The sequence below is a fragment of the Periplaneta americana genome, chromosome 3, assembly GCF_040183065.1.
Source record: "Periplaneta americana isolate PAMFEO1 chromosome 3, P.americana_PAMFEO1_priV1, whole genome shotgun sequence".
NCBI lineage: Eukaryota > Metazoa > Arthropoda > Insecta > Blattodea > Blattidae > Periplaneta > Periplaneta americana.
In genome coordinates, this window is record NC_091119.1 from 118,098,930 (window position 1) to 118,115,443 (window position 16,514).

The window sequence follows — 16,514 nt, forward strand, 5'->3', positions numbered from 1 at the left end:
TAATAATTTTATTTATTTATTTATTCATTCATTCATTCATTCATTCATTCATTCATTCATTCATTCATTTATTTATTTATTTATTTATTTATTTATAATATTAATGTGCGAAACAACAGCACAAGGCCAATTACAGTTTAGCACAAGGTACAAGACGAAACAAAAGAACAAATGATGATGAGAATGAATGATAGAAAATGGCAGTGAGATGAAAATACAATCAATATAATAGTCTACATTACTCAATTGACCAAATGCAACAAAATGAATAGCACAAATAATAATTATTGAAATTAGTTCAGTGAGATAATTAAAATAATGGCAATTAAATAAAATGTATTACAAATGAATTAATGAAATCATACAAGTGAAGACAGGAATCATATAAGTAATATTGTAAAGTTATGCAAATGACGAGAATAGTATGATACATATCTAACAATGGCATAAATAATAAAACTGACATAAAACTCGAAAAGTATATACTACACATTAAATGGATCCAAGTTCAATCCATGCAAATTAGCATATTTAATACAGCTGCAGACCGGAGACAGAGATTTAGAATTCCTATTATAAAACATTTTATGAAATCTTAAACCCTTAGCAGGAATACGAAGACTGATATTGCTTATGAAGGATTCACAATCAATATCACCCTTAATGACTTTACAAAAAAATAAATAATCAAGATCCTGATGTCTGGCAAACAAACTACCGCAATTGAAATATTTGCAATTAATCTCATAGTTATAATCGGAATTTGGTAAAAATCTATAAGAACACAAGGAAATAAATTTTCTTTGAATATTCTCCAATTTAGCCGAGTCAGTGGAAGTAATGGAGTTCCATACAACAGATGCATATTCAAGCTTGGATCTAACCAATGTATAGTATAAAATTAATAAACACATAGGAGTAGAAAAAGAATAAGTTATAGATCTAATTAGACCAAGCATTCTTAATGAATGGGTATAAATATATTGCACATGATCATGGAAATATAATTTTGAATCAAGTAAGACACCATGATCTCTAATACAATCTTTCTTGGTAATTACGACATTACTAAGAGAATAATTAAATTTTTGGGAAGTAGTTTTCCGTGAGAAGGAAATAACAAAAGTTTTGGATTAATTAATTTTCATTCCAGTTTCAACAGACCATTGTGAAATTGAATTAATGTCATTTTGAAGAATTTGACAATCAACCGAACTATTAATTTTACGAAAGATTTTGAGATCAACTGCAAATAAAAGGCAGCTAGAACTTATTCTTTTACTTATATCATTTATAAATAATAAAAATAAGAGAGGTTCCAATGTAGACCCTTGAGGAACTCCACATAAACTATTAAATGGAACCGAGAGAGAATTACCTAGTCGAACATTAGATTGTCTATCTGTTAAATAATTTTCAAACCAATTGACATAGTTAGTGGAGAGACCAAAATTACTTAATTTATTTAATAAAATTTTGTGAGGAACAACATCAAATGCTTTGCTAAAATCAAAATAAATTGAGTCAATTTGACCTTGATTTTCAACAGCAGGCATTATGAGATTGAGATAGGAAACTAAATTAGTAGTAGTAGATTTCCCTCTAGTAAATCCATGTTGGGCCGAATTGATTTCATTTTTGACATAAAATGAAATGTGTTTGTGAATAATTTTTTCAAAAATTTTAGAAAAATTGTTTAGGATGGAAATGGGTCTATAATTAGTAACACTGTTTTTATTACCATTCTTAAAAACTGGAATAATGGATGCTTCCTTCCAAAGTGATGGATAAATTCCTATTTTTAAACTAAGATTGAATAAAAAAGTTATAACGAGTATGAGAATATTAGAGCAACCCTTGATTATAAAATTAGGAATGCTGTCAGTACCTTTAGATTTATTAGGCTTTAGTTTTTTAATGGCTTTAGTTACATCATCGAATGTAATTTTAGGCAGGGGCGAACAGTCAGTAATATTAGAATCATAAGTAATGAAATTAGAGTTACAATTTTGTTGAACAGATTTAAATTGACTAGCAAAAGCATTTGCAATTTCTTTTTCATCTGTGATGTGAATGCCATTTATTATTAATTCTGTGGGATTGCTATTAGTTTTTCGAAAAGTTTGTACATATTTCCAAAATTTATTTGGTTCATGCTTTAGGTTATGATCAATTGATTGTAACCAATTGAATTTATCGGATTTAATCATGGCTTTGACTTGTTTTCTAAAACTAGAAAAAATTTGATAATGAAGATCAGTTTTATATTTTTTGTAATTTTTATGAGCTTTATTTTTTTTCTTAATAAGCTGACGTAATTCGTTTGGATAGTGCGATTTTTTAACAAAAAGCCCACAAAGAGATATAGCATTGCTTATAATTTGAGACAAGGAATTTGCAGCAGTGTTTACATCAGCAGTCTGATATATGCTAGTCCAATCATAATAGTATAGAATGGAATAAAGATTCAGATAATCATCTTGAGAATAATTTAAATATGAACTGACTTGACAGTAACGATAAATTTACTTCAATATAAATAGAGATAGATGGATGATAAATATCCTCTAAAGCTAGAGAGTGATCGGCAAGTTTAACTATACTGTTATTAATATTAGTAAAAACCAAATCAAGAAGATTTTTACTTGTAACGGTAGAGTTAAATTGATTTAATCCAAGAAGGCAGGACGAGGAATATAAATCCTTAGCCTTAATTTTAGAGTAATAATGAGTGTCATTAAGATTAGCACCAGTTGACCAGTTCATACCCAGAGTATTAAAATCACCAAGGATTACTATTCTAAAATTATGAGTGTCAAGATTTTTTTCAAGAAAATTAAGATAAGATTTTAAGTGATTGTGATTTGTATCTGGAGAGAAATAATGGTTGCCGATTAACAGATTAAAACCATCAGCCATTCTAATTTCAACCCAAATGCATTCACTAATAATTTCTAAGTCAAAACGCCTTTTTGTGAAAGGTAACTGGTTGCTAATTGCTGTTAGGACACCACCACCTCTTTTTTTGTTAGTGTCTTCAAACAGTCTATCTGCACGAAACACAGTATAATTATTAGGAAATAAATTTGAATTAATAACTGACTCAGATAACCATGTTTCAGTGAGACAGATAATGAGATCATTATTACTCACTATATTTTGAAAAATTTCATCAACTTTAGTATAAAGTCCACGAACATTTTGGTAGAAAATCTCAAGATGATTAATAGAACTGAACATTGAAAATGAAAGCGAGCAAGACTAAGACTAAGAGGCATTTCCCTGAGAATCAACGGAGTTCGAATTTGCAGAATGCGTAAAATGCTGCTCAGGCTTTAGTTTACCATAAAAAGGTGCAATTAGGCAACCTGCAGGCCAAACTTCAGGATTGTTAATGGAATCAAAATCCCTCACATCAACAGTGATGTGGAAGGATGAATATGTTTGAAATTTAGTTTTTAGTTTGGTTACAGCAAGAGACCTTAGCTGAAGTTGATTCTTCAGAGTCCTCTATATTGTTTGTGTTGACTTTGGAACTAAATCTCGAAACAATAGAGATTTAGTTTTTATTCTCTCAGGGGCCATTTCAATGTTGCTCGTAGCCAATGTTCCAACTTTGGGTTCTCTTTTTTTATATTTCTTACGAGAAACTAATTGAAAACCATCGGGTTCGTTGGCAGAAGTTGAAGCATTGGCCTGATTCAGTTCAAGATTGTTATGTCTAACTGCAACAGGAGGAGTTGTAGACACAGACTTCCTTATTGCTGATGCATCAGAATGACAAGTATGTGGATTGTCAGCAGCTTTGTTGTCTGACACAACCTTACTGTATGACTTCTTAATGGGGTCATTAGATCGAACAGAATTAGTAGAATTAATTTTATTAGAGATTAAAGGGCAGCCACCCTTAGACAATAATTCCGACAATTGCTCTTTGAGAACAAAATTTTCGCTCTTCAGCTCGTTCATGTCTTTCTCCAGATTCTTTACATAAACCAATATATCACTCACCATGTCCAATAGCGAGACACTATTAAGTCTTACTGTTTCTATTTGAACTGCAAGCCCATCGTATGACGATGGAAAGTTCGGCAGAACCAATTCACGGGTAGGTCAGATCACCTTTTTCTTCCCAGGTTGAGTGGATCGCATTGGTGTGTTGTCTCCTTGCGAAGATTTCAAAACACGCATTTCCGGCACTTATAAGTAGAACTTCCACTTTACATGAAAATGTCGAATTCTGCTTCGCCAATGTTAAGGCAATCAAGATGAAATCGAAGACCACAGGGTCTCGCACATTTAAGGAACTTCTGTCTTCCAAAGAAGGCTGAATTACAAATCGTATAGATATCCTTGCTTGGCGCCATAGCATAATAATGATAATAATAATGATAATGATAATGATAATTATAATGATGATGATGATGATAATGATAATAATGATAATAATAATAACAATAATAATACTAATAATAATAATAACAATAATAACAACAATAATAACAATAATAAAAATAATAACAATAATAATAACGATAATAACAATAATAATAATAATAATAATAATAATAATAATAATAATAATAATAATAATGTGATTAAACAAATGACCATTTTTGTAGATATGAAGTATTACTTCTTTGCCATCGATATATTATTTAGGTAAATTATTATTTCACTTCTGTTTCTTCATGGTGTAAACTACAAAAATGCAATATGTATTAGTAGGAGGATCGTTTCGACGAAAATATACCATCATCTTCAGCTCTTTGTCTTGACTGATATTTATTATTTCATAATATAATAGTTTCCAGATTAATAATAGTTGCACAGCATATGATAATACAATACTCAAAAAGTCAATACGACAAGGATGATACTGATGGTTACACTATGGCTCAGCATATTATTTATTTAGCTACTGCATTTATTTGAATAATTTCAAGGGAAAAATTGTTCCGGGGCCGGGTATCGATCCCGGGACCTCTGGTTGAACGTACCAGCACTCTGCCAACTGAGCTACTCGGGAACTCTACCCGACACCGTCTCAACTTTTCCCTTTATATCCACACAACTCGCTTGGGCTGACGAAATGCCAGAGACCCACATCGAGTGCACACAATCTCTGTATGACTTGGAATTGTGGTTTTCTGTTAACGTACACAGTGACTAGATTTGCATTTATTTGTTTACTTGTCCATTTATTTATCTGTCTGTTTGTCTGCTTACCTACAAACTATTTATTCCTACCCATGTATAGACCCAAAAGCAGTGGCGATTCCTCCATGAAGGATATGATAATCCTACAGTTTAATTTCGTGCTTCTGAGGATAGAAAACATTTTAATTACAGATTTTGATTTTCAATGCGTCCCAACGTAATAATTTCCTTTAAGCTTTCACTTTCTGTCGTGAGTTGTCGCCACTGCACAGCACAGAAATAATTTCTGAGGAACCATCCAAATATCTTACAGCAAATGGTTTTTCCTAGCTGTTATGGGACAGGGGAGAGTGCGGAGGGAGGGGTATGGCTTGAGTTTAACCGTGTTTGAGGATATGACTGCATATCCTAATACTATGATCCTTCTTTCTGGGTGATGGAGCCCTCTCAGAGACTACAATAAGAATTTTCATGTACCCTTACAGCCTTCTTAAATGCAGTTCATTGGTCATTTTAAAAGAATAGAATAAACGAAATAATAAATCATTTAAAATGATATAATATAAAACATAAAATGAATAAAAAACAAAATTACATAAAGATAAATAAAATAAGCTATAATAAACACAAGAATTAAAAGGACTTTCAGATTACAGGACAGCCGAAAGAATATCTGAAGTTGTATTTGATCATTTAGAAGAATTTAACTATAGCAAGAAATTAATTGCACAAACTTACGACGGAGCATCGGTAAATATCTGGCTTAGAATGGCTTAGGAGCTATCTTCGCAACTAAAAATGGGAGGAGAATCGAACTTCACTACAAATAAATTGCCAATTCCAGAATGGTGAGTCAAAGACTAACATAGGCCTACATGTATTGATTTTGCATGATCTATTATTATTATTATTATTATTACTAATATTATATTATTACTATTATTATTAATATTAGTTTCTGTCTTGGTCATCAGTTATCAATCTCATATCCTACATACAAAAAATATCACGAGTCGCCACTGCCCAAAAGCAAAATTTGGGCCACCCAAATTTTCCAAGTTCCAGTTATAACCAGGGATCGGAAGTTTTCACGCAAGTCTCATATCTACTGGATTGGTGGATAAGTTCGTAGCATAAATAAATACTTGGCTGCTATGGAAACATGGACAGCAGATGAATGAAAGTACAGAAAAATGCTACGAACTTACACACCAATCCAATATATGCTTGTGATTACAAATTATCAACTTTCGAATACTCTAAACATAATTTTAAGTGGCATATAATTGCATATTTTGGCCATTTTTATAAATGCATTATATTTTCAACATTTTAATGCCTTTATGGCATAATTATGAGTTTATAACATTTTATAATTTATTTTTCTCTCTGAAAAAAGAATTGTCCCAGCAGATTATCTCATGCAGTTGAATAATTCCAGCATAGATGCTAACATGGATAGAATCCTTCCTGCGTTAAAGATCCTGTAGAGTGAAATATGGAAACAGCTTGTCAAAATCGAAAATTCTATAAACAGGAGTTTCACAAGGTGCTGTATCCAGCTGCACTCTCTTCAACATCTATGTGAATGATCTTATCACAGAACTAAATACAAAACCAGGGATTAGATGCCTATTAAATGCAGATGACCTGGTTTTCTGGGTGGAAATCACAAAATACAATACTGAAGTCAAATCCGAACAAACAGTGAACAAGGATCTAGACAGTCTTCAGCACTGGTATAACAAAAACAATATGAGTGTAAATTTATTGAAAACACAATTCCAAACCTTCTCTTTAGTATATGAAAGAGCCTGCCCGAAAATATAAAGACACCCTCATCACATAGGCGAATGCTTTTACCTATCTTGGTATTACCTTTGATAATAAACTCTCCTGAAAGGTCATGCTGCTAAATGCCTGAACATCATCAAACCACTATCTGGAAGCAAATGGGGTTGCAATCATTATACTTTATCATTCATATGGGAGTGAAAACCATCCCCATTGATAGCATGCTTCTGCTCACAGGTATGAAACTTTTTAGGAAAACCCTGGAAGAAAGAGCCATCCTACTCGATGTCATAGCTTGGAGAATGATTTCATCACATTTCGTAATTGGTTGTTTAAGCATGTCTCTCGCAGAAATGCTGGAATTATTCAACTGCATGAGATAACGTGCTGGGACGATTTTTTTTTTCGTAGAGAAAAAAAAAATATTTATTTAGGCTATCTCATAGCTAGTAATTAGCTAACATAAGAACTTTTACAAAAACATTAAACAGAACTATAATAAAATCAACATCTTCGCTCATGCTTCACAATACCGATTTCTGGGTCTGTACCAATGTACCTATTTATCTATGTATATATTTATCTACAGTATTATTTATTTATTCATTCTGTCGGAGTTATGGCCATCAGTCCTTCTCTTCCATTCAGCCAGAAACAAAAGAATACAGTAATGTACAAATAAATTAATAATTATAAAATACAATATTAAAAGTAAAACCAATCAAAAACTCGATATTAAAATATTGTAACTTTTTATACTGAACAACAATGTAATTTTATTATTTCAACAATAGGATTTGCTCTCCACACAGCAACACAGTATTCGTTATTGCACTCCACAGACGACAATGACAATTTACTTGGATTATTGAGAACAACAATGAACTGTTAATCTTTACTAATGTTCACAAAGCACTATTTACAAATCAGAACTGTCAGTTCTCAGTTCACAGTTCTTCTAGCTCAGTCACTTGAGTTCACATATCTCGAACCCCAGACCTTAGAGACAGTCCACTGAACTCCGAACTCAGGTCCCTCCAACTGCGGTCCACTGCACTCGAACTCAGGTCTTCGGATGCTCACACAGTTGTGGATACAACTCAAGTCGAATTTCGGTCCCAAAGCTGGCTTCACTGCTACCCAAGACTGGTTGGCTTGCTGTCCACTGACTTTAACACTGCCTTACTGACTGTCTGACTGACTTCACTTGCGTCTTCTCTTTTATAACCAAACCATAGTTTCTGGAGAGTTCGCGATCTCGAATAATCCCGATATCTCCTGTCTCTGCCGCGGTCGCTCCCTCTCCTCTCTCCTCTCCACTATAGCACATGCCCCAGGAAGCAGATGCGCGCGCAACCCGCCCAAACACGGCCGACTTAGCCCTTCCTCCGTCGGTCGTGAGATCGAATCTCACATGGCCGTCACAATATTTAAAGCTAATTAAATAATTCTCTGAAAACATTACAAACAGTCAAGACAATTAGATACAAATTAAATAAAAATACAAAATAAAATTAAAAATACATGCTAATTAATTATTTCTCGAAGAACATTACAGCTAAGGATGAAATTACTCGTAGTAAATGAAATTCTGTAATGGTTCAAATTGACAATACAAAGTAATATTGGATGTTAATTATATCTATAACCAGTGCTTTTTTTTTCTGGCGAAACATGCCGGAACAGTTTTTCATAATAAAACAGAGAAATGTGTTAATAATTTAATAATTATGTTTTTAACATAATTTTTCTTTGAGCTCAGCTCAAGTCTTGAAAGTCGTAAAGTTGGAAGAAAAGGAGGTTAAAATCGACAAAATTTCCGTGCACTGAATAGTAATCATCTTCCTATCTGCTATAATATATTCTACACAGAGTTCCTTAACATTTATCTTCAGAAGAAAAGCACTGTGTATAACATTCAAGGAATATTATAAAGCAGTAAGATTACAATTTAACATGGAGGTATATTGGAAATACAGATTCATTAAATTGTAATCAATGAAGTATTTAGAGATTTAGTAATTAAAATGTAACATACAGAGAACATGTAGGCATCTTCAAATTCGTTGAGTTATCAATAAAAAAAATGACAATGTAACACCACAATTAACTGCCTATGTGCTAATACTATACTGAGAGATGTGTAATGTGAAATGAATGCTGAGAAATGTGCGAGCGAGGTGAGAGAGCATTGGCCACACCTGCGCCCAGAAATGTGTAATGTGAACCAAAGAGTACAGAAAAGAGTTACTATATAGCTGCCAGTGTCGTGTGGTAGCCTTCTTGGTCGCATTTGGTTTTATGGTGTAGCTATGTTGTTTCTAGTTTTTAGAGTAATATTTTGATAAATTTTAGTATATAAACCTGTGAGATGTATGGTAGAGGAAATAAGGAGTCCAAGAAGTCACCTGGAATAACCTACGGCATCCCTAATCTATCATGGTATGTATAAGAGACTAATGACATGTATGTAAATCTCGTCTGTAGTTTATTAATATTTAAATTTAACTTGTATTACAGCTTTCTAAAGGATCCTGAATTTAAAGCTGTTTCAACACCTCCTGTTGTCGTTGCAGCACATGAGCAGTCTGTTTCAGTCACTTCAGGGAGGAGGAAATGGATCGCACAGCTTTAGCATACATCTATCAGAAAGAATAGTGTGCTGTCTATATTTGCAGCCTGAAGAACCAAAGTTTAGGAGTAAATGTCCAGCAATTATATTGGCTGCTAATTGTACTGCTAATGTGCCAGGCCGAATTATATTTCTAATTGTTTCAATACATACTATAAATGGTATTAGAATTAGTGGGGTTCCTTGTGGAACAAGATGGGCAAATATATAGTTGGATGAGCATTACACTAATAGTTAACCATAATAATACTGGTATTTCTATTCGCTACTGTGCATAAAGTAGACCCATTATGTTACTGATATAAATTATTATTTTCAGGAAAGAAGAGCAGCAAAATGGAAGTATGCTGAAATGCTTTTCTCGTGCTCTCTCTCTCTCTTTACTGTGACAGTTGTACATGAATAGGACTCCACTATGTCATTGGAAGCTGATACTGAAAATAAAATTCAGGTTCTGTCCAAAAATAAGGAACTTATGGAAAGAATTGTTTTGTGTACAAAAAGAAGATTAAGACATTGCAACAGTGTAAATGGCGAGTGGTGAAATGAGTTGTGATTTGAAAGATGTGTTGGAAAATCTGAAACAGAAAATATTGTTTGAATATGAGTTTTGTCATATTATGTCATATGTTACATTCCATTTCAAAGACTTTTGTATCTCTTCTCAAGAGACATATTAAAGGTTAAAGACATAAAAAAAAAAATGTGATGAAAACTTTGTTAAAGAATAATTTGATACAGGTCTTCCTCATCCTCGGACTCTATACAAATGATACAGTATCGTAAATATGGTTGATTTTACAGATAAATGAGACATTCATATGCTGAGCATAATATAAATAAAAATGTTGTTGTTGTTGTTGTTGTCTAGTGCCTTGCATCTGGCAATGAAGCCATTATCAATCGTGCTTTCCAATACTTTTGAACTGCAGTTTCTTCTGATCTTAATGCTTCACAGGTCTTCAAGTGATCTTCATTCATTTCTGCTGGATCATTACACAGGACACATATTGGTGAAGCTGAGATACCTATTCTAGCTAGGTCCGAAGGACCCGTTGACCAACGACAGGTGCGGTCCCCCTTGCATAATGGGGGTTTAAGTCGGGTGATGTAACTGCCACATTGTAAAAACTGGTGCCCGTTAAGAAAACAATTAAATGAAAGCCACAACATACATGAGTATGAGTCCTAAAGATAAATATTCCGGAGTTAAAACTGTCCCCCAATCGGATCTCTGGGTGGGGACATCTTTAGGCAAATCTCACCATACCAATTCCAATACTTTAAGAATTCTACAGTGGAATGCAGGAGGCATGTCACAGTCTAAATAAAAATGTTAATATTACGAAAAATTGTGTTTTTTCTGTGTTTATTAAGTTATAGCATATAGTTTGATCCTTAGAAATCATACAATTTCTTAATAAAAATATAGCAGTAGATCCAACCAAGAATCAACAGTTTAATAATACTAAAAAATGTAACTACTTCACATAATTTCATGGTGCAAAACATGGATTAATGAAGCTGAACTTTTGTTTGTTTTCTTTGAGAAGTTAAATTTTGATTGTTACTCCATTACCATGAAAAGGAAAAGATTTATATTACATAAAACTGCAATTAGTGTATTTGACATAGTCTTTGATGGAACTATGCATTTTCACTTTTTTTTCCACGGCCTTCAGTCATTATGACTATGTGGTCATAGCATAGGAAGTGATGGAGTTTCTTTCATGGTATCCAAGGATGTATTCTAGAAGACCCGGACTGGGGAGAAAACAATCAACATCGGCTCAGGATGACCGTTTTATTGTCTTACAAATGTTAAGAGACTGCTACATTACAGCTTTTGAGACACGAACTCAGGTCCAGAAGGTAAGATAAGTAAATTTAAGCTTGAGGACTGCACGCAGAAGACTGCATGAGTATGGCTTGAAAAGCAATGAGACCACTAAAAGGTCTTACATTGGAGCTATAACAGCGTTTAGTACATATTCTCTTCACACGTAATTATGTTAATTGGACACAGGCAGAGTGGAGACACGTCATGTGCAATGATGAACTAAGATTCGGATTACAATCACCAGATGGTCTTGAAAGAGTATGGAGAAGAATTTTAAATTATGGTTTATTTAACGACGCTCGCAACTGCCGAGGTTATATCAGCATCACCAGTGTGCCAGAATTTTGTCCCACAGGAGTTCTTTTACATGCCAGTAAATCTGACATGAGCCTGTCGCATTTACACACACTTAAATGCCATGGGCCTTGACCGGGATCGAACTCGCAACTTCAAGCACAGAAGACCAGCACTATACCGACTATGCTACCCAGGTCGACTATGGAGAAGATCGGAAAATGCAATTGCCCACTGTATCTTCGGTTCCCAAACCAGTAATGGTATGGGGAGGCATTTCGTATAAAGCTCATACAGAAATTGTGTATCGAGGGAGGTTCCTTGAATTGACGACAATATATCGATGAGATTCTGGATGAACATGTAGTCCCATGGGTACCATTTATTATCGAGAATTTCATGTTTATGCACAACAATGTTCCTCCTCATGCTGCAAGGTGTGTTAATGAATACCTTGATCAGGTCAGATGGAACAGAATGGAAACAGAAACAACCTGCTCAAAGTCCATGAATCCGATAGAGCATGGGTGGGATATGATAGATGAACACGTCATAAATCATCTACCTTCCCCAAATAACCTGCTGAACTCCAAAATACCTTGAAGGAAGTATGGGACATCAATCAGGGCAGCATCCAGATGCTCAACAATGGTACAAATTGCCAAATGGTAACTATTATCCATGCCAAGGGATGGTAATACACATTATTAGGAACAATATCATTACTAAAGAAACAATATTCTGTATTATTTTCCTCGTAAGGAATTACGAAAAACATGTCCTTTTCTTTCACACATTATAACAAAGGAAAATTTAAAAAATAAAGTCATCTGGTTTAAAACAATGTTTTTCAATATCCTGCAACATATTTGTTAGACCAATGTGGGATTGATATATAAATTGCAAACATTTTAAAATCAATACAAGAATGCTGAAAAAATAACTACTTGAAATTTGTTACATTATCTTTTAAGTTCTAGCTAAATTACCATAAGAATAATGTAATTAATTCTTGCTTTTAAGGAGGTTGGTTTAAGAAAAATTCCACTTTTAAAGAATACTTTGCAAGTGGATTTTGCGATCGTGAAGTCCGAAATATCATTCGAATTTCAATAACCAATAGTACCGGCATATTTTTTAGCATATCTCAATTGATAGTAATGCGGCAGCATTGTTGTTCTTTATAGTCTTGCTTTGCATTCTTTGCTCTCGCAAATTGTGTCGATCCTGTTTCAAATTTTTTTTGTTAGTTTATGCTGTTCATGCATCGTTATAATAGTGACTAAATGGAAGAAATTAACTATCAGGAAGAAAGTGAAAATAATAAGCAATATCGAGGTTAATCCTCAAATAACATCAACACATATGGCAAAAAAAAGCAGTTTGTCAACTACTTCATTATGGGGAATAATGAAGAAGAAAAACAAAATTTTCAATGTCGAGTTTCAGTGTGGTTTGGGTTCAACCAAATGGAAAAACATTCGTGCCTCACCATTTGAAGAGTCAGAAAATATTATAATGAGGAGATTTATTGTAAATAATTATTTTAGGCCTCATTAAATGATTATAATGTTTGGTACATAACACACATTAGTACTAGGTATTTTACCCTTTCCTTCCTATTTTATGTAAACCCTCTTTTAAGAAAAAAGTAATTCCTCAGACATTCGCTGAAAGAGGTTCTACTGTACATTATTGTATTATATTGGTAATAATAAAGGCTGCACTAAAAAATTAGAAATTAAAATGTTCAAAATAATAAGCATTCCCCTATTAATCCATGTTATGTACTGTGAATTAAAATTTATATCCTCTGGTGTGAAAGTGTCAGGCAAGTTATAAATGGGATCTATTCTAATGAAGTGGAGGGGAGGGGGGGGGTCATAGTTTTTTTTAACTATGTCAATATGACCATGCCAGATTTATGGAAGAAAATACAGTCTTTTAGAATTAAAAATTGATTTTCGATAAAAAAAATACTCAAAAGTTTAAAAATATCAAGGTTTTAACAAAGTCTAATATCATTGAAGTGTCAAATTTCGCCATGAGAGTAATGTTCCTGGTCAAATGTTCCAGGTCAGGACTAAGGGTTAGTTACAAAGACCTAAAATAATATCGTCATTTTACAAAGGTATTTAAATGCGCAACAGATATTTTACCTTCAACTCGAAGAGAGAGAGGGAGGAAGATAGAGGGACAGTGAGATGGGGGGGGGGGAGGAGAAAGGAAGGAGAGAAACGCAATATTCTAACAACATAGCAAGTTTTTATCTATCTTTCATAGTAAAAATTGAACTTCTGAAATAAGAATAACTAGTGGTTATTATCAGTTTCAAAAAACAGAAGCAGTTATGAAGGTATGTGATTTAATGAAGACTAATTTGGTTCTGTTATGGGAAAATCTTTACAAAGAATAGAGACACGATGACTTATGAAAGGTATTTTATTGGCAAGGTCAAATGAATAACAGTTCATCAAAATATTCGTAACAATAAATTATACATCAACCATGTTGAGGACATCAGCACATAAATTTTTGCCAATATGACGTTTACTTACATTTAAACGGCACCAGGAGGTTTTTAATAAGTTTAATGAATAGATCATCTCTTATACAAGTTCTTATGCTTTATAATCACTGGGATGAGACATTATTATGTTATGCCTATATTTATTCCGTGATGTGAGATTTCTGAAATGCAAATCAATATAACTATTATACAACACGCCACTGTAACATACTATGCTGGCAGTTATACCATTATGTGAAAGCTCTTTCACATGAAATTAATATAAATTACAATATCAGGTTTACATGTCACTCACTCCACTCACGTATGAAATCCCCCTTAAGCAAGGTACATTCCACTAAATGTATACAAAGATGTGTTCCTTTTGTAATGTACTATGATCTGTCATGAGTAACACTGCAGGTGTAAAGAAATCTTCGGTGATGGAGTGTGTTTCAGTAAGAGGCTGTTAGGATCCTAATGACACATTACACAACATAAAAAATCAGTAATAATTGTCCCTTCCTCTGCCTCCACGACCTCCTCCTCTTCCTCTGCCTCCGTAACCTCCTCTATCTTGGTAGCCACCTCTATCCTGGTAGCCACCTCCTCTATCTTGGTAGCCACCTCCTCTATCCTGGTAGCCACCTCCTCTATCTTGGTAGCCACCTCCTCTGTCTTGGTAGCCACCACCTCTATCTTGGTAGCCACCACTTCTATCTTGGTAACCACCTCCATAACCTCCACCCCTATTCTGGTAACTACCCCCACCACCCCTGTCCTGATAGCTGCTGCTGCCGCCGCCACCTCCTCCTCCTTGATTCCAGCCTCCTTGAACTCTGCCTCCTCGATCTCCACCCCCTCTGCCACCTTGGAAACCGCCTCCACCTCCTCCTCCTCTGCCACCACCACCACCACCAAACCCTCCACCGCCACCTGTAAATAAAATACATTACAAAGTTTAATATTATATCATAAATGTTTTAATATTACTAATATTACTGATAAAACCACCTCCTTCTCTAAAATAATTTTGTCTGAAGGAAAAAATTATGAGGACAATTCTTTAAAACCTTCAACTGTATTGAAGCTTATCACTTGACCTTAACAGAAAATTTTAGCATGAAAATTGTGAAAGTAATCAAACTGTTCCTTTCCTAATTGTAAAATCAATGTTATGATATTGGGCGAAACTTACAACATATAAAATGAGCTCTTAATATACTTTAAAGAGCGTTAGAAGAAAGCATTGTGTATAGAGTCCTGAGAATCAGATCTTTCAATTGTAATGTGATTTATTTTTAAATTCAATCATGGAGTTTCTTAAATTACATTTCACAAAATCTCTTCTTCCACTATTTAAAATTGCATTTCTACTATCATATAATTCATATGAACTACTTCCTTCAATCTAACATTCACTCATATACTGTACTCCTAAACTAAATTAAAATTAAATACTACTCCACTGACCCTAATAAAAAGAAAAGACATTCAAAATGCGTGAAAGAATATTTGTGCTTCAAATCTATGGCATATGAACTTGAAGGGTGTCATAGATCTAGCAATCTAGCATATCACAGAAATGAGGCATTGTCTAGTGAAAAAATACGGCCTTCTGCTATTATTTGAAGTCTTTCATGTAACTTATAAATGTTTTTACTGAAATTTGCTGTCACTTCTAAATGCTAAGCTTAATGGAACAGTGTCACAAATGCAGTAAGAGGAAATACAGACTTCACTGTGGAAAGCGGGTTTTTTTTTTTTTTTTTTTTTTTTTCAAGTATGGAAGCAGTCTTTTCAATGAGAACAGTAACAAAGCATTGCAAGTTCAAGAGCTAAAATAGACAAGTTGTCATGTCTCATTACCCTTAAACGACATTTCAACAAAGTCCATATTAAGAATTATGGAATAGGCAAACTTTCGGGTACGTTTATTATTACGAACTGTATATTGAATATTTATTTATATACTGTTAAATTAAGGACATCATTCGTTGTGTTCATTTCATATTGAAATGAATAGTGACATTTATATTAATTTCAAGGTTCATTACTTAAATGTTACAAATTTATGTTTCCGTAGGTGATGATAGGAGGAAAGTTTAGAAAATCTAAAGCAGCACAATCGTAATCCTTGAAACGACTTAACACATTACAAATACAATGACTTTATTACAATCCTTTTTGAAAATTGAAGTGCTGCCACTGATGGATCTTCCACACACAAAGAATGTCAACTCTACACAGAAGTCGATCATTCCCAATAGAAGTGAATTGAGGTT

General features: G+C 33.7%; 1 protein-coding gene across 1 annotated transcript in view; it reads right to left on the reverse strand.

Annotated features, from left to right (window-relative positions):
• Window positions 1-14,144: 14,144 nt before the first annotated feature.
• LOC138696431 (protein FAM98A) overlaps window positions 14,145-16,514 on the reverse strand; it is a 30,980-nt gene continuing 28,610 nt past the window's right edge. Inside the window, exon 8 of the mRNA XM_069821402.1 lies at window positions 14,145-15,165. Within this exon, the coding sequence (XP_069677503.1) occupies window positions 14,735-15,165 (431 nt within the window). The 3' untranslated portion in view covers window positions 14,145-14,734. The remainder of the gene's footprint in view (window positions 15,166-16,514) is intronic.